Source organism: Taurulus bubalis, assembly GCF_910589615.1.
Source record: "Taurulus bubalis genome assembly, chromosome: 20".
Lineage (NCBI taxonomy): Eukaryota > Metazoa > Chordata > Actinopteri > Perciformes > Cottidae > Taurulus > Taurulus bubalis.
This window is the reverse complement of record NC_136608.1, coordinates 18,661,054-18,685,441: the sequence shown is the minus strand read 5'-3', so window position 1 is coordinate 18,685,441 and position 24,388 is coordinate 18,661,054. Positions and strand designations below refer to the sequence as shown.

The 24,388-nt window shown below is 47.5% G+C and overlaps 2 protein-coding genes across 2 annotated transcripts in view; both read right to left on the bottom strand.

Annotated features, from left to right (window-relative positions):
• Positions 1-12,730, bottom strand: part of eps8a (EGFR pathway substrate 8a, signaling adaptor) — a gene marked incomplete at both ends in the record, with an annotated part of 40,368 nt that extends 27,638 nt beyond the window's left edge. Inside the window, one exon of the mRNA XM_079236392.1 lies at positions 12,624-12,730. Coding sequence (XP_079092518.1) covers positions 12,624-12,730 — 107 coding nt within the window. The remainder of the gene's footprint in view (positions 1-12,623) is intronic.
• A 609-nt stretch (positions 12,731-13,339) lies between these two features.
• On the bottom strand, positions 13,340-23,970 carry dusp16 (dual specificity phosphatase 16; the record flags this gene model as incomplete). Its single annotated transcript, XM_079236391.1, has 6 exons — positions 13,340-15,088; positions 15,532-15,655; positions 19,907-20,066; positions 20,663-20,823; positions 23,039-23,177; positions 23,677-23,970. 6 exons carry the CDS (start codon positions 23,968-23,970, stop codon positions 14,011-14,013), a joined length of 1,956 nt encoding a protein of 651 aa, XP_079092517.1. The 3' UTR covers positions 13,340-14,010.
• Positions 23,971-24,388: the final 418 nt, after the last annotated feature.

Here is a 24,388-nt window from a genome sequence, read left to right as displayed (position 1 = left end):
TGTAACACAGTTATCTACCGACATCCTGTAACACAGTTATCTACTGAGACTACTGACATCCTGTAACACAGTTATCTACTGACATCCTGTAACAGTTATCTACTGACATCCTGTAACACAGTTATCTACTGAGACTACTGACATCCTGTAACAGTTATCTACTGACATCCTGTAACACAGTTATCTACTGACATCCTGTAACAGTTATCTACTGAGACTACTGACATCCTGTAACACAGTTATCTACTGAGACTACTGACATCCTGTAACACAGTTATCTACTGACATCCTGTAACAGTTATCTACTGACATCCTGTAACACAGTTATCTACTGACATCCTGTAACACAGTTATCTACTGACATCCTGTAACACAGTTATCTACTGACATCCTGTAACACAGTTATCTACTGACATCCTGTAACACAGTTATCTACTGAGACTACTGACATCCTGTAACACAGTTATCTACTGACATCCTGTAACAGTTATCTACTGACCGTTAAATAGCGCACCATGCTACTTCCGTCTGTTTATCACCTTCAAAATAAAAGCACCTCATCACAAAACAGGATACCAGATACATGCAATAAAAGCAACCAAATGGATTGACAACCCGTTTCTAACTTTAGAACACATTGAGTTACTCACAGTTCATTATATTGATGAACTGGTGCTGCTTCACACGCGCTGACTGCCATGAAAACAGAAGATAGACATTTTACAGAAACGTGCACGAAACATTTTATTCATGTTGCAGCAGTGGAACGTTTCCAATAAAGTCAGAACACTAAGCACAGATAGTGAAGAGATACGAAGCTGCTGAGAGACTTCTGCTGTTGGAACACGTCTCCTGAGAGCGCTCTGTCTGCAGAACAGCGTTAACAATGTCCCTCACAGGGACCCTTACTACTGAACATGACAGAAGGAGTGGCTTGTCCCTCACAGGGACCCTTACTACTGAACATGACAGAAGAAGGAGGGGCTTGTCCCTCACAGGGACCCTTACTACTGAACATAACAAAAGAAGGAGGGGCTTGTCACTACAGGGACCCTTACTACTGAACATGACAGAAGAAGGAGTGGCTTGTCCCTCACAGGGACCCTTACTACTGAATATGACAAAAGAAGGAGTGGCTTGTCCCTCACAGGGACCCTTACTACTGAACATGACAAAAGAAGGAGGGGCTTGTCCCTCACAGGGACCCTTACTACTGAACATGACAAAAGAAGGAGGGGCTTGTCCCTCACAGGGACCCTTACTACTGAACATGACAAAAGAAGGAGGGGCTTGTCCCTCACAGGGACCCTTACTACTGAACATGACAAAAGAAGGAGTGGCTTGTCCCTCACAGGGACCCTTACTACTGAACATGACAAAAGAAGGAGTGGCTTGTCCCTCACAGGGACCCTTACTACTGAACATGACAAAAGAAGGAGGGGCTTGTCCCTCACAGGGACCCTTACTACTGAACATGACAAAAGAAGGAGTGGCTTGTCCCTCACAGGGACCTTTACTACTGAACATGACAAAAGAAGGAGGGGCTTGTCCCTCACAGGGACCCTTACTACTGAACATGACAAAAGAAGGAGGGGCTTGTCCCTCACAGGGACCCTTACTACTGAACATGACAAAAGAAGGAGGGGCTTGTCCCTCACAGGGACCCTTACTACTGAACATGACAAAAGAAGGAGTGGCTTGTCCCTCACAGGGATCCTTACTACTGAACAGACTTTATGAGTTTATGTTGTTCCTGATAAAAGACAAATGTTTCTTCTGGTAATGTTCATAAAAAAATAAACAGATGTATATTCACACCTTCTTTTGTGCTCAACTAGTTTCACATGTTTCAAAGTAGAAACTTATTTTTTATTAATACGTTCAGAAATATTTCTGAATAAAATAAAACTGAATAAAATAAATAAATGAAACTCTTGGTACTTCCAGCTGGAAAACCCAAACTCTAGAACGCTGCTAGTATTCTATGAACATTAACAGTTAACGAGTTAAACCTCAGAGATCACATGTTGGATTATTATTTATTTATTTCTGGAGCATCAGGTTTCTACAACAGACGTAAAGTTACAGACTCCACTTGTATTCCTCGTCTCCGTTTCACAATAAAAGCCTCTAATGGGGCGCAAAAGACAAGCTTGTATCTTTCACAATAAAAGCCTCTAATGGGGAGCAAAAGACGAGCTTGTCTCTTTCACAATAAAAGCCTGTAATGGGGAGCAAAAGACAAGCTTGTTTCTCTTTCACAATAAAAGCCTCTAATTGGGAGCAAAAGACGAGCTTGTCTCTTTCACAATAAAAGCCTCTAATGGGGAGCAAAAGACGAGCTTGTCTCTTTCACAATAAAAGCCTCTAATGGGGAGCAAAAGACGAGCTTGTCTCTTTCACAATAAAAGCCTCTAATGGGGAGCAAAATACGAGCTTGTCTCTTTCACAATAAAAGCCTGTAATAGAGAGCAAAAGACAAGCTTGTTTCTCTTTCACAATAAAAGTCTCTAATTGGGAGCAAAAGACGAGCTTGTCTCTTTCACAATAAAAGCCTCTAATGGGGAGCAAAAGATGAGCTTGTCTCTTTCACAATAAAAGCCTCTAATGGGGAGCAAAAGACAAGCTTGTTTCTCTTTCACAATAAAAGCCTCTCCTGTGAAGCAGCAGGATAATTCGGGCTGCACTGACCCTGATTAGAGGCTCTATAACTGGACCACCTCCCCCTGGGGGGTCCTGACTCACTCGTTCAGGATCTGCTGGAAACATCCTGACCCACTTTCTCAAAGCCGAGATCTGAAGAGACTTGTTGAGACCTAAAGATACCAGAGACCTGAAGAGACCTAAAGATACCTAAAGATACCTGAGACCTGAAGAGACCTGAAGAGACCTAAAGATACCTAAAGATACCTGAGACCTGAAGAGACCTGAAGAGACCTGAAGAGTCCTAAAGAGTCCTAAAGAGACCTAAAGATACCTAAAGATACCTGAGACCTGAAGAGACCTGAAGAGTCCTAAAGAGACCTGAAGAGTCCTAAAGAGACCTGAAGAGTCCTAAAGATACCTAAAGATACCTGAGACCTGAAGAGACCTGAAGAGACCTAAAGATACCTAAAGATACCTGAGACCTGAAGAGACCTGAAGAGTCCTAAAGAGTCCTAAAGAGTCCTAAAGAGACCTGGGACCTAAAGAGACCTAAAGAGACCTGAAGAGTCCTAAAGAGACCTGAAGAGTCCTAAAGAGACCTGAAGAGACCTGAAGAGTCCTAAAGAGTCCTAAAGAGTCCTAAAGAGACCTGGGACCTAAAGAGACCTAAAGAGACCTGAAGAGTCCTAAAGAGACCTGAAGAGTCCTAAAGAGACCTGAAGAGACCTGAAGAGTCCTGAAGAGACCTGAAGAGTCCTGAAGAGACCTGAAGAGTCCTGAAGAGACCTAAAACCTGAAAAGACCTGAGACCTGAAGAGACCTGAAGAGACCTGAAGAGACCTGAAAAGTCCTGAAGAGACCTGAAGAGACCTAAAGAGACCTGAAGAGTCCTAAAGAGTCCTAAAGAGTCCTAAAGAGTCCTGAAGAGACCTGAGACCTGAAAAGACCTGAGACCTGAAGAGTCCTAAAGAGTCCTGAAGAGTCCTAAAGAGTCCTGAAGAGTCCTGAAGAGACCTGAAGAGACCTGAGACCTGAGACCTGAAGAGTCCTAAAGAGTCCTGAAGAGACCTGAGACCTGAAAAGACCTGAGACCTGAAGAGTCCTAAAGAGTCCTAAAGAGTCCTGAAGAGTCCTGAAGAGTCCTGAAGAGACCTGAAGAGACCTGAGACCTGAAGAGTCCTAAAGAGTCCTGAAGAGACCTGAAAAGACCTGAGACCTGAAGAGTCCTAAAGAGACCTGAAGAGACCTGAAGAGACCTGAAGATCTCTTTAGGTCCTATTTACTTATATTTTCTAAAACGTCTCTTTTAAATAACTAAATCCATGACTTATTCATATTAGATTGACACACACACACCCACACCCACACACACAAAAAAACACACACACACCCCCTCACCCCCTCACCTGTCGGTCCAGGTGGGCTCTATAGGTCCAGGCTGACTGCAGGATGAGGTCTCTGTGCTTGGCGTGGGGAGGATTACAGGATCCAGGTCTCTGCAGGATCTGGATTTGCTGCAGCAGCTTAAGCCTCTAATTAATGACTCGTGACAGACAGGTGGGGGCGGGGCCGGGGGCGGGGCTTGGAGGCCTTAAAGCTCCAGATTATTTCCTCTCCGATAAACATTTACATCATCATATCTTCAGACCATCTGAAAACATGAACCAGCCTTCATATTTATTTGTGAATTCACAGCTCAAAATGCTAATTTATTCTGAAAAATGTAGATGTAGTTTGAGATTTGAATGCCCATAAAGTCCTTATGAAACATGATCAACTTTATTGATCCGCTGTGAAAAGATGAATCATTTTTGTTCCATCGCTCATAAACACAACGAGTCATAATCAATATTTATCAACGCAGGAGGAAATTACCTTTTTAATGTTTACCTGCTGAAGCTTTAGGAAACGACTTGTTCTGGCTTTTATCTCCTCACACGTTTCAAAGAGTATATTATATATATATATATATATATATATATATATATATATATATATATATACACACACTCTTTGAATATATGTTAGGCTATATGATATACATATATATGTATATCATATAGCCTAAATACTGTTAAAGTTAAAGGTGATATGGTTGAAATCACAAAATGTGTAATAATAATGGTAATAATGATGTGGACGATGGTGACAACAATAACAATAATAATGATGATAACAATAATAATGTTTTTGACGCGGTCCTCCCTCTCTGCTTGTTATGAGACTGAACCTTCAGGGACAGAAACATCCAGGAATAGTCTGAGAGCAGCTGGAGGACGTTTCCCATGAAGACGGCCCACAGAGACCTGATCCGGGACCAGCTGTGGACTTTAATCCTTCAACTTAAACTGGGACAAAGCAGCAGAAAACGGCTCAGATTACACAACGCGGAGCTCAAAAGGTCCGTCAAGTGTTCAGCGTCTCAAAGAGCCCGTGACCTTTGACCTCCACGGGAAACCGCTCACAGAGCAAGCAGCGGCACACCAACGAGCTAACAGAGCTAACAATGAGCTAACAGAGAGCCAACAACGAGCTGACAATGAGCTAACTATGAGCTAGCAGAGGGCCAACAATGAGCTAACAAACAAGCTAACAAACAAGCTAACAAACAAGCTAACAAACAAGCTAACAGAGAGCCGACAATGAGCTAATAATGAGCTAACAACGAGCCAACAGAGAGCCAACAATGAGCTAGCCAACAAGCTAACAAACAAGCTAACAGAGAGCCAACAATGAGCTGACAAACAAGCTAACAAAGCTCTCCGATGCAAATTTGAAATTTGTGATTTTGGTCTATACAAAATAAATTGAAATAACAAATAGCTAACAACAAGCCAACAACCTGCTAAAAACACAAGAGGGGGGGGGAAAAAAATCTTAAAATGTCTAAAAAGTCAAAAGAGGTTATTCCAGATTGTTTAAAACTTTTAAAAAAGCTGCAACTAATTATTATAAATTAATCTGACGATTAATTTATCAAACAATGGTCAGATCTATAAAGGTTAGAAAAAAAATACAAAATTCTGGTTAGTTTAAATTGATTACTTGTTCCGCACCACAACATAAAACACAGAGGAATTTAATTTAATGAGATATAAGTTGAGGAAAAACAGGAAATTCTCACATTTGAGATGCTGGAACCTCCAAAAATATTATTTTATATCTGAAGAATAACAAGATTATTGATTACCTTTCTGTCGACTGAACGTTTAAACGTTGCAGCTCTTTAATGGTTCAGATGTTTGAATAAAACATGAACTAAAAAAACTGTTCACACTTAAAAGTGGAAGGGACATTTTTCTTTATTTTCTGACACTTAATAGACAAAACTATTGATTTATTAATCTAGAAATAATAATAAGATGAATAAATAATGGATATGACTGTTATTTGAGTGTTGAGGACTGAAGGTAAACTCCTCAAAGTAAAGCTTCAGCTGTGGTGACAAACAACTGACCACTTCCGGTCGCCATCTTTGTTTGGGTCAACAGACACACTTGTAAAATCTCCTTTACTGTCCACCTGACTAAACGCAGGAAATATAATTAAATATCATCACAAAGGGTTTTAAAACGGTTTAAACATCCAATAATGTAAAAGATGAAACAAATAGAAACAAATATAAAACACATTCCTCTTTAATCTCACACTAAATATTCATTAAAATGTGTCAGATTAAATTAAATATTATGATTAAAATGAAAAATCAAAGATCACAGGGACCGGGTGTTTTAAGGGGACCAGCGCAGATGAAAGGCCGCGAAGAGCCTCCGGTGACCCGGCTGGAACCACCCGGTGACCCCGGTGACGGCTCCAGTCAGCCCGCACACACAGACCCTTCGGCTGTTTCGGGTTTCACTGCGGGTCACTTCAGCTCATTCTGCCAAACTCCAGTATGCAGCCGGAGTGTTGACTCCCAGCGCAGTGTGGTGGATACGAGCTGCTCTGAGACCTGCTGGGGATGTCGGCATAACGCCTTCAACTATCCTGGAATTATTCTTCAATAAATGTCCCTGTGAACCTTCACATCTCCTCTCGGCTGTCAGGCACCCTGGTGCAGGAGCACCTGGACAGGTAAATATCACCAGGCAGCTCCTGCAGGAGGTCAGGAAGCTCCGCTCTGAATTCACACCTTCTGTTTAAAAAAAGTCCAACAGCAAGCGAGCTGATGACGTCATCGTGATTTTTGTATTTATTATAAGCACCCTTAATTATGAACGAACTGACGGAGGAAGGTGAATAACACGAGCTCACCTGCGGGTTCATCCGGTAATCCGTTAGAACAACATGGCTCAGAGAACCGGGAAGGCTCCTCTGGACGCTCTATGTCCGACTAACGGAGCCTGTTGTTCGGGGCGAGAGGAGACGCGTCTCGGTGAAACTACACTTTAAAAGCAACCTGACTGCGAGCAGCGGGCGAGTATTCCCTGTGCGAGGACTAGCAGGCAGTGAGGGCGATATTCCTCTGCAGAGACTAGCAGGCAGCCTGCCCCCGTCTCTAGGGGGATGATCCCTGTGTGAGGATTACCAGGGAAGCCCCGCCCTCTTCATTGGCCCCGCCCCCTTTCCAGTGTCACAGTTATTTACTTAAAGACAGAATCAGAAAGTTTATGAGTACGTTGCACAAGAGATGTCCTCTGAAGGCTGCATAACAATAGACAGCATAAAAAACAACAATAAATTAAAGCTGCTCGCAGCTGTGACTGGGCCCTCGCTTCAAGCACGTCGGGGACGTCGGCGGGTCGCCGGCTCTCCCGGCCTCGAACATCCGCCTGGCAAGCGAAGGTTCTCGGATGGACGAGCCGGCGACCCTTCGGCTTACCCCGATGTCATGTGTACAGATTGTAAAGCCCTCCGAGGCAAACTTGTATTTGTGATGTTGGGCTATATAAAATAAACTGAATTGAATTGAATTGAAAAAAGAATCACATCAGAGGAAATTTGGCCTTTTCCAAGCTCCAGTAGAAGTCGGTAGGGAGAGAAAGTGAAGCTGGTTCTTCAGAGATTCATCACTGCATCTCCATCAGTTCTAGTTCAGACTCTCTTCACTTCTTCTGCATCAAGAAGGGAGGCGAGAACAGCTTGAATTCGTTCTCAATGGCAGAAAGATCTGGGAAGCGCAGACTGAGTTCTGTCATTTGATGTGATGACAGACACATATCTCCTCTTTTTCGCAGAAAGGTTGACCTCTGGAAAATGGAATATATGTATATATATTTTGTACATGTAAATATATATATAAAAGATAAAAATATGTATTAAAAGTGATCAAAAGCTTGAGGTTTCATGGAACGGCGTGGAAGTGGTGTGACGACTATTGCATATGGTTCGTGATCATGCAGCAAGCTGTTGTAACTCCACTGTACTTTGTCAAAACTGTTCCAAAGTAAACAAGCTTTATGAGAGGCATGGCTGGAAGACTTCTGCATGCCAATATGAACTCATAGTCAGAGCGCCACCTACTGGGAAACTATGGCAATTTGAACTGGAAATGAAGGACGAAAATGAAATTGTCCGACTTCCTGTACGGTTTAGAGCATGGTCCCAAGAGAGTTATTGTTAAGTTAGGCGCATTTTAATTTCACGGATGAGTTTTTTGTAGAGCAGTACCACCCGGACATGTGTGCAAAATTTCAAGTCAATCGGCCATAGTTGGCAAAAAGCGTAGCCTTTCAGCCTAAAGGGGGCGCTATAGAGACATTTTCTCAGACTTTTGGTCGACACCCAAATTATATTAAAATTTTCGCCAAGTCGGATGGGTGTACAAATTCTGAAGAATGTAACTATATGGTACTTGTTGGTACTTGATGGTACTTGATGGTACTTGTTGGAACTAGATGGTACTTGATGGAACTAGATGGTACTTGATGGAACTAGATTGTACTTGTTGGAACTAGATGGTACTTGATGGAACTAGATGGTACTTGATGGAACTAGATGGTACTTGATGGAACTAGATTGTACTTGTTGGAACTAGATGGTACTTGATGGAACTAGATGGTACTTGATGGAACTAGATGGTACTTGTTGGAACTAGATGGTACTTGTTGGAACTAGATGGTACTTGATGGAACTAGATGGTACTTGATGGAACTAGATGGTACTTGATGGAACTAGATGGTACTTGTTGGAACTAGATGGTACTTGATGGAACTAGATGGTACTTGATGGAACTAGATGATATTTGATGGAACTAGATAATATTTGATGGAACTAGATGGTACTTGATGGTACTTGATGAACTAGATGATACTTGATGGAACTAGATGATACTTGATGGAACTAGATGATACTTGATGGAACTAGATGGAACTAGATGGTACTTGATGGAACTAGATGGTACTTGATGGAACTAGATGATACTTGATGGAACTAGATGGAACTAGATGGTACTTGATGGTACTTGATGGAACTAGATGATACTTGATGGAACTGTATGATACTTGATGGAACTAGATGGTACTTGATGGAACTAGATGGTACTTGATGGAACTAGATGATACTTGATGGAACTAGATGGAACTAGATGGTACTTGATGGTACTTGATGGAACTAGATGATACTTGATGGAACTGTATGATACTTGATGGAACTAGATGGTACTTGATGGAACTAGATGGAACTAGATGGTACTTGATGGAACTAGATGGTACTTGATGGAACTAGATGATACTTGATGGAACTAGATGGAACTAGATGGTACTTGATGGTACTTGATGGAACTAGATGATACTTGATGGAACTGTATGATACTTGATGGAACTAGATGGTACTTGATGGAACTAGATGGTACTTGATGGAACTAGATGATACTTGATGGAACTAGATGGAACTAGATGGTACTTGATGGTACTTGATGGAACTAGATGATACTTGATGGAACTGTATGATACTTGATGGAACTAGATGGTACTTGATGGAACTAGATGATATTTGATGGAACTAGATGGTACTTGATGGAACTAGATGATATTTGATGGAACTAGATAATATTTGATGGAACTAGATGGTACTTGATGGAACTAGATGGTACTTGATGGAACTAGATGATATTTGATGGAACTAGATAATATTTGATGGAACTAGATGGTACTTGATGGTACTTGATGAACTAGATGATACTTGATGGAACTAGATGATACTTGATGGAACTAGATGATACTTGATGGAACTAGATGGAACTAGATGGTACTTGATGGAACTAGATGGTACTTGATGGAACTAGATGATACTTGATGGAACTAGATGGAACTAGATGGTACTTGATGGTACTTGATGGAACTAGATGATACTTGATGGAACTGTATGATACTTGATGGAACTAGATGGTACTTGATGGAACTAGATGGTACTTGATGGAACTAGATGATACTTGATGGAACTAGATGGAACTAGATGGTACTTGATGGTACTTGATGGAACTAGATGATACTTGATGGAACTGTATGATACTTGATGGAACTAGATGGTACTTGATGGAACTAGATGATATTTGATGGAACTAGATGATATTTGATGGAACTAGATGGTACTTGATGGTACTTGATCAACTAGATGATACTTGATGGAACTAGATGATACTTGATGGAACTAGATGATACTTGATGGAACTAGATGGAACTAGATGGTACTTGATGGAACTAGATGGTACTTGATGGAACTAGATGATACTTGATGGAACTAGATGGAACTAGATGGTACTTGATGGAACTAGATGGTACTTGATGGAACTAGATGATACTTGATGGAACTAGATGGAACTAGATGGTACTTGATGGTACTTGATGGAACTAGATGATACTTGATGGAACTGTATGATACTTAATGGAACTAGATGGTACTTGATGGAACTAGATGGTACTTGATGGAACTTGTCTCTAGGGGGATAATCCCTGTGTGAGGATTACCAGGGAAGCCCCGCCCTCTTCATTGGCCCCGCCGCCTTTCCAGTGTCACAGTTATTTACTTAAAGACAGAATCAGAAAGTTTATGAGTACGTTGCACAAGAGATGTCCTCTGAAGGCTGCATAACAATAGACAGCATAACAAACAACAATAAACAAGTATGGTAAACAACAACCAGATAACAGTACTTTAAAACATGTATGTATGATCAAATAAAAGTGGGACTTGATGGAACTATATGGTACTTGTTGGTACTTGATGGTACTTGTTGGTACTTGATGGTACTAGATGATACTTGATGGAACTTGTTGGTACTTGATGTAACTATATGGTACTTGTTGGTACTTGTTGGTACTTGATGGAACTATATGGTACTTGATGGTACTTGTGGGTACTTGATGGTACTTGATGGTACTTGTTGGTACTAGATGGTACTTGATGGTACTAGATGGTACTTGATGGTACTTGTTGGAACTAGATGGTACTTGATGGAACTAGATGATACTTGATGGAACTAGATGGTACTTGTTGGAACTAGATGGTACTTGATGGAACTAGATGATATTTGATGGAACTAGATGGTACTTGTTGGAACTAGATGATACTTGATGGAACTAGATTATACTTGATGGAACTAGATGGTACTTGATGGTACTAGATGGTACTTGATGGAACTAGATGATATTTGATGGAACTAGATGATACTTGATGGAACTAGATGATACTTGATGGAACTAGATGGAACTAGATGGTACTTGATGGAACTAGATGGTACTTGATGGAACTAGATGATACTTGATGGAACTAGATGGAACTAGATGGTACTTGATGGTACTTGATGGAACTAGATGATACTTGATGGAACTGTATGATACTTGATGGAACTAGATGGTACTTGATGGAACTAGATGGTACTTGATGGAACTAGATGATACTTGATGGAACTAGATGGAACTAGATGGTACTTGATGGTACTTGATGGAACTAGATGATACTTGATGGAACTGTATGATACTTGATGGAACTAGATGGTACTTGATGGAACTAGATGATATTTGATGGAACTAGATGATATTTGATGGAACTAGATGGTACTTGATGGTACTTGATCAACTAGATGATACTTGATGGAACTAGATGGTACTTGATGGAACTAGATGGTACTTGATGTAACTATATGGTACTTGTTGGTACTTGTTGGTACTTGATGGAACTATATGGTACTTGATGGTACTTGTGGGTACTAGATGGTACTTGATGGTACTTGATGGTACTTGTTGGTACTAGATGGTACTTGATGGTACTAGATGGTACTTGATGGTACTTGTTGGAACTAGATGGTACTTGATGGAACTAGATGATACTTGATGGAACTAGATGGTACTTGTTGGAACTAGATGGTACTTGATGGAACTAGATGGTACTTGATGGAACTAGATGATATTTGATGGAACTAGATGGTACTTGTTGGAACTAGATGATACTTGATGGAACTAGATTATACTTGATGGAACTAGATGGTACTTGTTGGAACTAGATGGTACTTGATGGAACTAGATGGTACTTGATGGAACTAGATGATATTTGATGGAACTAGATGGTACTTGTTGGAACTAGATGATACTTGATGGAACTAGATTATACTTGATGGAACTAGATGGTACTTGATGGTACTTGATGGAACTAGATGGTACTTGATGGAACTAGATGATACTTGATGGAACTAGATGATACTTGATGGTACTAGATGGTACTTGATGGTACTTGATGGAACTAGATGGTACTTGATGGAACTTGCTCCATCTACTGACCAAACCCGGTTAGTACAACCGGAGTATTTCTGCAGTCAGCCAGACCTCTTTTGTAATCCGGTTTGAATGCACTACAGCAGGCCTGGAGCAGGCTGTGAACCAGAGTTAAGATGCCTCCAAGGCTATAAAAGTGGCTTTTTGGGCCTAAAAACGCACTGTTTTGTTCATGGAGCGGGCTGAGAATGGCTACCACATCCAAGGAAGTCTGAAGTTAAAGTCGTAACAACGTTTCTGCAGGTGAACCTGCGGTAGGATCATTACCGACAGCAGCGAGCCCGCGTGTTCTCCGCACAACACGGATTGAAGGCTGAGGCGAGCGTCGTTGCCATCCCTCCTTCGACGGGGGCGATGGGGCCTTGCCTCCCCATGGGCGCTAGAAAACACTTATAAAATAAAAGTAGAGAAAAACTTGAGAAAAAGATCAACTTAGGAAAATAAATTAAAATATACTCTAAATATGTACTTATACTTTGAGTACCAGGGGCGTGAGAAAAACCCTCCACCATCATCCAGCAGGAGAGGTGCGTGGGGACGGAGGTGATCCGTCGTAGAGTCGCTGAGGTCGGCCTCTGGAGCTCTGGTGCTCACTTAGAGTACCAGGGGCGCCGTGCCAGCAATTTCCCTCGTGGCTTTTTGGTTACTTTTACTATGAGGTCTCTAGTGGGGTAATATGGTACTATAAACTCTCTAGTGGGGTAATATGGTACTATAATCTCTCTAGTGGGGTAATATGGTACTATGAGCTCTCTAGTGGGGTAATATGGTACTATAAGTTCTCTAGTGGGGTAATATGGTAATACTGGTACTTGCTGGTACATGATGGGAATTGCTGGAATGAAATGTTATTGAATGAAACAAATAAAATAAACAATAATTAGTAACAAATCAAAACTTCAATGCTGAGAAAGTTATTTTAATGATTATTTTATTGTCACTGAATGTAATAAAACCTATTGTTTGTTTCACTTCATCCTCCGTATATTTGTGTTGCATTGTGGGAGAATACCCCCTGAACAGGTGGACAGGAAGTATTTAAATGAATCCTTTAGAGATATTTAGTGAAATATGATCTGACACGATATTTAATTATTATAAACAATATTTTATTAAAATCAAAACATCAACTGAAGATAAATTGTTCTCAATTTTAATTTGTTTATTGTTCTGATTACGTTTGTTTGATGTTTACAGACATAAACAATCATGACACGCCAACAAAACATCTTTGAGTCTTTTTCTCAGCCATGATTTCGTTCCTTTTGTTGGAGACACTTTGAGCTGTTAGCTTAGCAACATCGAGGCTAAAGTCCATCCCAGAATGCAACACTCGCTCTCATCTCTCCGTTCAAAAAGAACGTCACACTTGTCCTGATGTCACTTCCTGGTTCTGTGTGCTGCACGTTGCATACTCGCACCAGGACCAGGACCAGAACCAGGACCACAACCAGGACCAGGACCAGAACCAGAACCAGAACCAGGGACAGAACCAGGACCACAACCAGGACCACAACCAGGACCAGGACCAGGACCAGGACCACAACCAGGGCCAGGACCAGAACCAGGATCAGGACCAGGACGACAACCAGGACCAGAACCAGGGCCAGGATCAGGATCAGGATCAGGACCAGGACCAGGACCAGGACCAGGATCAGGAGACCTGGATGAGCTCCATGCTGCCGGAGAAGCTGGCCTGGCTCCCCCCCGCCCCCATGTCCTCTCTGGACCTGCTGTCCCTCCTCCTGTCTCCGAGCTCCATCTGGCAGCTGCGTCTCTTGCGCTGCTTCTCGAAGCTGGTCTCCTCGTGCCAGCTCCTCCTGGTCTCCTCGTGCCAGCTCCTCCTGGACCCGCCGGAGGCCCCGGGGGCCCCCGTCCTCTGCCGGCTGCGCCGCCGCACCGCCTCCAGGCCGCGGCCGCATCCGAAGGCCGACGCGCCGCCGCTCAGGACGGCGGAGGAGAGGTACCAGCCGGCGGCCAGAGAGGAGGCGGAGACGGGGCCCAGCAGGATGTCGGAGTGCCAGCCCTTCAGGGCGCCGCCGGGTCCGGGTCCAGGTCCGGGTCCGGGTCCGGCCAGGTGCTGCTGGCTGCGGGAGAGGCCGAACAGGAAGCTGGCGGCGTTCTCCTCCCGCTGCAGCGGGTGCCGGCGAGGGGGGGCGGCGGGCGGAGGTCTGGCGAAGACCGAGGAGGCCGGCGGGGAGACCTCCTCCTGGTCGGGGCTCCGCTCCGGAGTGGACCGCTCCGACACCTCCTCCACCGGAGAGAACTGGCACGGCTTACTGGCGGCTTCCTTGAAGCCGGACGGGTTGAAGAACTCGCCGTCTCCCGGGCCTCCGTGAGGGACGGAGACCCGTTGGGGGGCGGCGCCGGCCCCCGGGTCTCCGTACGCCTTGATGTCCAGAGAGAAGGACCGCTTCAGCCGGGCCGGGTCCTCGGGCCCGCCGGCCAGCTGCAGGCCGCTCAGAGCCTCGGCCAGCCGGCGCTGCTCGGGGGCGTCGGCCGGCACGCAAGGCAGGGCGAGGGGCTCCGTGGGGGCCGTGGGGGCCTCCTGGCGGGCCGGAGGGTCCGGGTCCTCCGGCAGAGGGGGGGCCTCACCGCTGGGTTCCGGGTCAGCCTTCGGTCTGGTTCTGGTCTCAGGACCCGGGGGACTCTTGATCCTCTTCTCAAAGTCCAGCAGCTGACCCAGGAAGTTAAAGTTGGGAGAGATGGTCGGTCTCTTCTCCTTCACAAACCTGGACACAGAGGACCAGACACAGTTTAGTCTGGGACTACCTAGAGATGCATCATGGGAAATGTAGGATTCAGAGTCCTCAAGTAATTCTTATAGATTAATAACACAAATCACAGTCTGTGGTTCTCTTCTTCTTGATAATCAGCTCTAAACCGTCCTGAAGAGAAAAGGCGACTGTGAACGCACCGTGAGCTCTTTAACGGACTGTGAACGCACCGTGAGCTCTTTAACGGACTGTGAACGCACCGTGAGCTCTTTAACAGACTGTGAACGCACCGTGAGCTCTTTAACAGACTGTGAACGCACCGTGAGCTCTTTAACAGACTGTGAACGCACCGTGAGCTCTTTAACGGACTGTGAACGCACCGTGAGCTCTTTAACGGACTGAACAGGTTAAATCAGCTCCTCATGCTCCCCCCCACCTGTCGTCCTGAGCCTCCTCACCTGTAGGCCTCGTCCAGCGGCATGTCCATCCTCTTCATGATGTAGGCGATGGCGATGGTGGCAGAGCGGGAGATTCCAGCCAGGCAGTGGACCAGGACTCGAGCGTTGGAGGCTTTGGCCTTCTCTGAAACACACAGGAGGTTTGAGAGTGAGGCGAGAGCAGCTCTGGGTCCTACAGGTGCGTCCCACAGGTGCGTCCTACAGGTGTGTCCTACGTCCTACAGGTGCGTCCTACAGGTGCAGCCTGCAGGTGCGTCCTACAGGTGCGTCCTACATGTGTGTCCTACAGGTGCATCCTACATGTGTGTCCTACAGGTGCGCCCTACAGGTGGGTCCTACATGTGTGTCCTACAGGTGTGTTCTACAGGTGTGTCCTACAGGTGCGTCCTACAGGTGCGTCTTACAGGTGCGTCCTGCAGGTGCGTCCTACAGGTGCGTCCTACAGGTGCGTCCTACATGTGTGTTCTACAGGTGCGTCCTACATGTGTGTCCTACAGGTGCGTCCTACAGGTGCAGCCTGCAGGTGCGTCCTACAGGTGCGTCCTACAGGTGTGTCCTACAGGTGCGCCCTACAGGTGCGTCCTACATGTGTGTCCTACAGGTGTGTTCTACAGGTGTGTCCTACAGGTGCGTCCTACAGGTGCGTCCTACAGGTGCGTCTTACAGGTGCGTCCTGCAGGTGCGTCCTACAGGTGCGTCCTACAGGTGCGTCCTACATGTGTGTTCTACAGGTGCGTCCTACATGTGTGTCCTACAGGTGCGTCCTACAGGTGCAGCCTGCAGGTGCGTCCTACAGGTGCGTCCTACATGTGTGTCCTACATGTGTGTTCTACAGGTACGTCCTACATGTGTGTCCTACATGTGTGTCCTACAGGTGCGTCCTACAGGTGCGCCCTACAGGTAAGTCCTACAGGTAAGTCCTACAGGTGCGTCCTACAGGTGTTCCCTATAGGTGTTCCCTACAGGTGCGTCCTACAGGTGCGTCCTACAGGTGTTCCCTACAGGTGCGTCCTACAGGTGCGTCCTACAGGTATTCCCTACAGGCATTCCCTACAAGTGCGTCCTACAGGTATTCCCTACAGGTGCGTCCTACAGGTATTCCCTACTGGTGCGTCTTACAGGTGCGTCCTACAGGTATTCCCTACAGGTGCGTCCTACAGGTGCGTCCGACAGGTATTCCCTACAGGTGCATCCTACGGGTGCGTCCTACAGGCGTGTCCTACAGGTGCGTCCTACAGGTATTCCCTACAGGTGCGTCCTACAGGTATTCCCTACTGGTGCGTCTTACAGGTGCGTCCTACAGGTATTCCCTACAGGTGCGTCCTACAGGTGTGTCCGACAGGTATTCCCTACAGGTGCATCCTACAGGTGCGTCCTACAGGCGTGTCCTACAGGTGTGTCCTACAGGTGTTCCCTACAGGTGTGTCCTACAGGTAAGTCCTACAGGTGCGTCCTACAGGTGCGTCCTACAGGTATTCCCTACAGGTATTCCCTACAGGTGCGTCCTACAGGTATTCCCTACAGGTGCGTCCTACAGGTGCGTCCTACAGGTGCGTCCTACAGGTATTCCCTACAGGTGCGTCCTACAGGTGCGTCCTACAGGTGCGTCCGACAGGTATTCCCTATAGGTGCATCCTACAGGTGCGTCCTACAGGTGTGTCCTACAGGTGTGTCCTACAGGTGTTCCCTACAGGTGTTCCCTACAGGTGCGCCCTACAGGTGCGCCCTACAGGTGCGTTCTACAGGTGCGTTCTACAGGTGCGTCCTACAGGTGTTCCCTACAGGTGCGTCCTACAGGTGCGTCCTACAGGTGTGTCCTACAGGTATTCCCTACAGGTGCGTCCTACAGGTGTGTCCTACAGGTGTTCCCTACAGGTGCGTCCTACAGGTGTTCCCTACAGGTGCGTCCTACAGGTGTGTCCTACAGGTATTCCCTACAGGTGCGCCCTAGAGGTGCATCCTACAGGTGCGTCCTACAGGTGCATCCTACAGGTGTGTCCTACAGGTGCGTCCTACAGGTGCGTCCTACAGGTGTTCCCTACAGATGCGCCCTACGGGTGCGTCCTACAGGTGCGTCCTACAGGTGCGTCCTACAGGTGTGTCCTACAGGTATTCCCTACAGGTGCGCCCTACAGGTGCGCCCTACAGGTGCGTCCTACAGGTGTTCCCTACAGGTGCGTCCTACAGGTGTTCCCTACAGGTGCGTCTTACAGGTGTGTCCTACAGGTGCGTCCTACAGGTATTCTCTACAGGTGCGTCCTACAGGTGCGTCCTACAGGTATTCCCTACAAGTGCATCCTACAGGTGTGTCCTACAGGTGTGTCCTACAGGTGCGTCCTACAGGTGTTCCCTACAGGTGTTCCCTACAGGTGTTCCCTACAGGTGCGTCCTACAGGTGTTCCCTACAGGTGTTCCCTACAGGTGCATCCTACAGGTGTTCCCTACAGGTGCGTCCTACAGGTGCGTCCTACAGGTGTTCCCTACAGGTGCGCCCTACAGGTGCGTCCTACAGGTGCGTCCTACAGGTGTTCCCTACAGATGCGTCCTACAGGTGCATCCTACAGGTGTGTCCTACAGGTGTGTCCTACAGGTGCGTCCTACAGGTGTTCCCTACAGGTGTGTCCTACAGGTGCGTCCTACAGGTGCGTCCTACAGGTGCGTCCTACAGATGCGCCCTACGGGTGCGTACTACAGGTGCGTCCTACAGGTGTGTCCTACAGGTATTCCCTACAGGTGCGCCCTACAGGTGCGCCCTACAGGTGCGTCCTACAGGTGTTCCCTACAGGTGCGTCCTACAGGTGTTCCCTACAGGTGCGTCCTACAGGTGTGTCCTACAGGTGCGTCCTACAGGTGCGTCCTACAGGTATTCCCTACAGGTGCGTCCTACAGGTGCGTCCTACAGGTATTCCCTACAGGTGCATCCTACAGGTGTGTCCTACAGGTGTGTCCTACAGGTGCGTCCTACAGGTGTTCCCTACAGGTGTTCCCTACAGGTGTGTCCTACAGGTGTGTCCTACAGGTGCGTCCTACAGGTGTTCCCTACAGGTGTTCCCTACAGGTGCGTCCTACAGGTGTTCCCTACAGGTGCGTCCTACAGGTGTTCCCTACAGGTGCGTCCTACAGGTGCGTCCTACAGGTGCGTCCTACAGGTGTTCCCTACAGGTGTGTCCTACAGGTGCGTCCTACAGGTATTCCCTACAGGTGCGTCCTACAGGTGCGTCCTACAGGTATTCCCTACAGGTGTTCCATACAGGTGCGTCCTACAGGTGTTCCCTATAGGTGCGTCCTACAGGTGCGTCCTACAGGTGTGTCCTACAGGTGTTCCCTACAGGTGCGTCCTACAGGTGTTCTCTACAGGTGCGTCCTACAGGTGTGTCCTACAGGTATTCCCTACAGGTGCGTCCTACAGGTGCATCCTACAGGTGCGTCCTACAGGTGTGTCCTACAGGTGTGTCCTACAGGTGTGTCCTACAGGTGCGTCCTACAGGTGTTCCCTACAAGTGCGTCCTACAGGTGCGTCCTACAGGTGCGTCCTACAGATGCGCCCTACGGGTGCGTCCTACGGGTGCGTCCTACAGGTGCGTCCTACAGGTGTGTCCTACAGGTATTCCCTACAGGTGCACCCTACAGGTGCGCCCTACAGGTGCGTCCTACAGGTGTTCCCTACAGGTGCGTCCTACAGGTGTTCCCTACAGGTGCGTCCTACAGGTGTGTCCTACAGGTGCGTCCTACAGGTATTCCCTACAGGTGCGTCCTACAGGTGCGTCCTACAGGTATTCCCTACAGGTGCATCCTACAGGTGTGTCCTACAGGTGTGTCCTACAGGTGCGTCCTACAGGTGTTCCCTACAGGTGTTCCCTACAGGTGCGTCCTACAGGTGCGTCCTACAGGTATTCCCTACAGGTGCGTCCTACAGGTATTCCCTACAGGTGCGTCCTACAGGTGCGTCCTACAGGTGTTCCCTACAGGTGTTCCCTACAGGTGTGTCCTACAGGTGTTCCCTATAGGTGTTCCCTACAGGTGCGTCCTACAGGTGCGTCCTACAGGTGCGTCCTACAGGTATTCCCTACAGGTGCGTCCTACAGGTGCGTCCTACAGGTGTTCCCTACAGGTGTTCCCTACAGGTGTGTCCTACAGGTGTTCCCTACAGGTGTGTCCTACAGGTGCGTCCTACAGGTATTCCCTACAGGTGCGTCCTACAGGTGCGTCCTACAGGTGTTCCCTACAGGTGTGTCCTACAGGTGTTCCCTACAGGTGCGTCCTACAGGTATTCCCTACAGGTGCGTCCTACAGGTGCGTCCTACAGGTGCGTCCTACAGGTGTTCCCTACAGGTGTGTCCTACAGGTGTTCCCTACAGGTGTTCCCTACAGGTACCTATGAAGTCCAGGGAGCGGTCCAGCCAGGGCAGGATCTTCTCGCAGAAGGAGTCGTTGACGGGGACTCTCAGGAAGTGGGAGTCAGGGATGAAGTCCGGCTTGGGGCAGCTGTTGCTGGCGTTCAGGACGTAGACGATGTCGTTCTGCTGCATCAGATCCTGGAGACGCAGAAGCGCATCAGAGAACAGCCTCCCAGCATGCACTGGGGCCACGTTCATGGAATCTAGTCGTTGTTGCTTTACTTGGTCTAAAGCACGTTGTAAAGGGTTCTTAAAAGTTCTTAAAGGGGCTCAATCAATAGTTATGATAATAATCTGGAGAGAATCTACTGATTTATTTCAGTATCAATGCTACAAACTGGTTTTACCTGAATCAGCTTTTTACAAGTGTGACAGTATTTCATGCTCTGTTGTGCTATCTTGAATTGTATGATAATAGAATACAATGTTAGATTATATATATTATACTATTTTATCTGATAATACATTGTATTATATTACTATATGATAAACTACATATATTATGTTATGCTACATTAAATTATACTATAGTGTATTATAATATACTACATTATATTATACTACACTACATTATATTATACTACATTATATTATAATATACTACATTGTTATACTATAATATATTATGTTACATTTCATATAGGACATATATATAGGCTAACATTATTTATATGTATATATGTGTATATACATATACACAAACACACACACACACACGGGTGAAGGGGCGGTACCTGGTTCAGGACGTCTCTCTGGCAGCCCAGGTACAGGTGAGGCAGGATGCGGGTCGGCTCGGTGCTGCTGACCGGCAGGCAGGGCTGAGACATGCAGGAGGGAACCACAGACTTCCCTTCACACAGACCCGGGAACAGGTGGGAGAACTCGGAGAACCCACCTGGGGATCAAACACACGGACCGACGCTTGAGCTTATCATGAGAACGTTAACGAGGACAAACGTTTGACCTGTTTAAGACTAAAATATACCAATAATACTTATTATGTTACGTTTCCTCGCATGCTTAGACTCAAACCAGCAACGTGAGGTCTGGACTAAGACTAGTCTCTGACTCGTGAGGTCTGGACTAAGACTAGTCTCTGACTCGTGAGGTCTGGACTAAGACTAGTCTCTGACTTGTGAGGTCTGGACTAAGACTAGTCTCTGACTCGTCTCTGACTCGTGAGGTCTGGACTAAGACTAGTCTCTGACTTGTCTCTGACTCGTGAAGTCTGGACTAAGACTAGTCTCTGACTCGTCTGACTTGTGAGGTCTGGACTAAGACTAGTCTCTGACTCGCCTGACTCGTGAGGTCTGGACTAAGACTCGTCTCTGACTCGTGAGGTCTGGACTAGACTTGTCTCTGACTCGTCTGACTCATGAGGTCTGGACTAAGACTAGTCTCTGACTCGTAAGGTCTGGACTAAAACTAGTCTCTGACTCGTCTGACTCGTGAGGTCTGGACTAGACTCGTGTCTGACTCGTCTGACTCATGAGGTCTGGACTAAGACTAGTCTCTGACTCGTCTGACTCGTGAGGTCTGGACTAGACTCGTCTCTGACTCGGACTCGTCTGACTCGTGGGGTCTGAACTCGTGGGGTCAGGACTCGTGGGGTCTGGACTCGTGGGGTCTGGACTCGTGGGACTCGTGGGGTCTGGACTCGTGGGGTCTGGACTCATGGGGTCTGGACTAAGACTGGTCTCTGACTCGTCTGACTCGTGAGGTCTGGACTAGACTTGTCTCTGACTCGTCTGACTCGTGAGGTCTGGACTAGACTCGTCTCTGACTCGGACTCGTCTGACTCGTGGGGTCAGGACTCGTGGGGTCAGGACTCGTGGGACTCGTGGGGTCTGGACTCGTGGGACTCGTGGGGTCTGGACTCGTTGGACTCGTGGGGTCTGGACTCGTGGGACTCGTGGGGTCTGGACTCATGGGGTCTGGACTCGTGGGACTCGTGGGGTCTGGACTCGTGGGACTCGTGGGGTCTGGACTCGTTGGACTCGTGGGGTCTGGACTCGTGGGACTCGTGGGGTCTGGACTCATTGGACTCGTGGGGTCTGGACTCGTGGGACTCGTGGGGTCTGGACTCGTGGGGTCTGGACTCGTGGGGTCTGGACTCATGGGGTCTGGACTAAGACTGGTCTCTGACTCGTCTGGCTTGTGAGGTCTGGACTAGACTTGTCTCTGACTCGACTGACTCGTGAGGTCTGGACTAGACTCGTCTCTGACTCGGACTCGTCTGATTCGTGGAGTCAGGACTCGTGGGGTCTGGACTCGTGGGACTCGTGGGGTCTGGACTCGTGGGGTCTGGACTCGTTGGACTCGTGGGGTCTGGACTCGTGGGACTCGTGGGGTCTGGACTCGTGGGGTCTGGACTCATGGGACTCGTGGGGTCTGGACTCGTGGGACTCGTGGGGTCTGGACTCGTTGGACTCGTGGGGTCTGGACTCGTGGGACTCGTGAGGTCTGGACTCGTTGGACTCGTGGGGTCTGGACTCGTGGGACTCGTGGGGTCTGGACTCGTGGGGTCTGGACTCGTGGGACTCGTGGGGTCTGGACTCGTGGGGTCTGGACTCGTGGGACTCGTGGGGTCTGGACTCGTGGGACTCGTGGGGTCTGGACTCGTGGGGTCTGGACTCATGGGACTCGTGGGGTCTGGACTCGTGGGACTCATGGGGTCTGGACTCGTGGGACTCGTGGGGTCTGGACTCATGGGGTCTGGACTCGTGGGACTCGTGGGGTCTGGACTCGTGGGGTCTGGACTCGTGGGACTCGTGGGGTCTGGACTCGTGGGACTCGTGGGGTCTGGACTCGTGGGACTCGTGGGGTCTGGACTCGTGGGGTCTGGACTCGTGGGGTCTGGACTCGTGGGACTCGTGGGGTCTGGACTCGTGGGACTCGTGGGGTCTGGACTCGTGGGGTCTGGACTCGTGGGACTCGTGGGGTCTGGACTCGTGGGGTCTGGACTCGTGGGGTCTGGACTCGTGGGACTCGTGGGGTCTGGACTCGTGGGGTCTGGACTCGTGGGGTCTGGACTCGTGGGACTCGTGGGGTCTGGACTCGTGGGACTCGTGGGGTCTGGACTCGTGGGGTCTGGACTCGTGGGCACTGACCTGAGAGCAGCTGCACGGAGGGGAAGCTCTGCTGCAGCTTCATCAGCAGGACGCTGAGGAACGAGTCTGAGCTCAGAGAAGACGGACCTGAAGAACTCTGATCGTAAACAACGACCTCCAGGTCGCTTTGCAGCGCCAACTGCAACACAGAGACATGTGTATATTATACGTATATGTGTATATGTGTATAGTGTGTATATGTACACATATATACACACACTATACGAGACACTTGAGCTCACAATGATAATCAAGTTCCTACAATGTTTTTTGTATTTGTGATTATTTTGTCCACCTGTTTTTTATGAGATGTTGTTTATATGTGATGATACTTGTTGTTGTTGTTGTTGTTTACATGTGATGATACTTGTTGTTGTTTACATGTGGTGATACCTGTTGTTTACATGTGGTGATACTTGTTGTTTACATGTGATGATACGTGTTGTTGTTTACATGTGATGATACGTGTTGTTGTTTACATGTGATGATACGTGTTGTTGTTTACATGTGATGATACGTGTTGTTGTTTACATGTGATGATACGTGTTGTTGTTTACATGTGATGATACGTGTTGTTGTTTACATGTGATGATACGTGTTGTTGTTTACATGTGATGATACTTGTTGTTGTTGTTTACCTTCCTCTTGGCCGAGTGCTGCAGCAGCTCGTGGATGTGGACCTTGTCCTGCTGCAGCCTCCTCTTCATGAGCTTGGAGCAGTTCACGCTCACGGCCTCCAGGATGTGCGAGGCGTTGAAGTCCAGGAAGGGCCGGCTGTCCACCAGGACCACGCGGTCCAGACCCGCCTCCAGCAGGACCGCCAGGGCCTCGGCCTCGATGGCCCGCGGCCCGGGTCTGGGGCTCCGAGGCCCGGGCCTCGGAGCCCCAGACCCGGGCCGTGGCGCTGGTCCCGCAGGATGCTGCTCCGACATGTCAGACTACCCCCCCCCTCCTCTGGGGTCTTCTGGACTCACTGAAGACCTCCCTCTGGACCCGGATCCTGGTCTTCATGCTGAAGTGGTTCACGCTGCGGGACCAGAGACAGAGGTGTTATACTGGTGTTATACTGGTGTTATACTGGTGTTATACTGGTAGTATACTGGTGTTATACTGGTAGTATACTGGTGTTATACTGGTGTTATACTGGTAGTATACTGGTGTTATACTGGTAGTATACTGGTGTTATACTGGTAGTATACTGGTGTTATACTGGTAGTATACTGGTGTTATACTGGTGTTATACTGGTGTTATACTGGTAGTATACTGGTAGTATACTGGTAGTATACTGGTATTATACTGGTGTTATACTGGTGTTATACTGGTAGTATACTGGTAGTATACTGGTATTA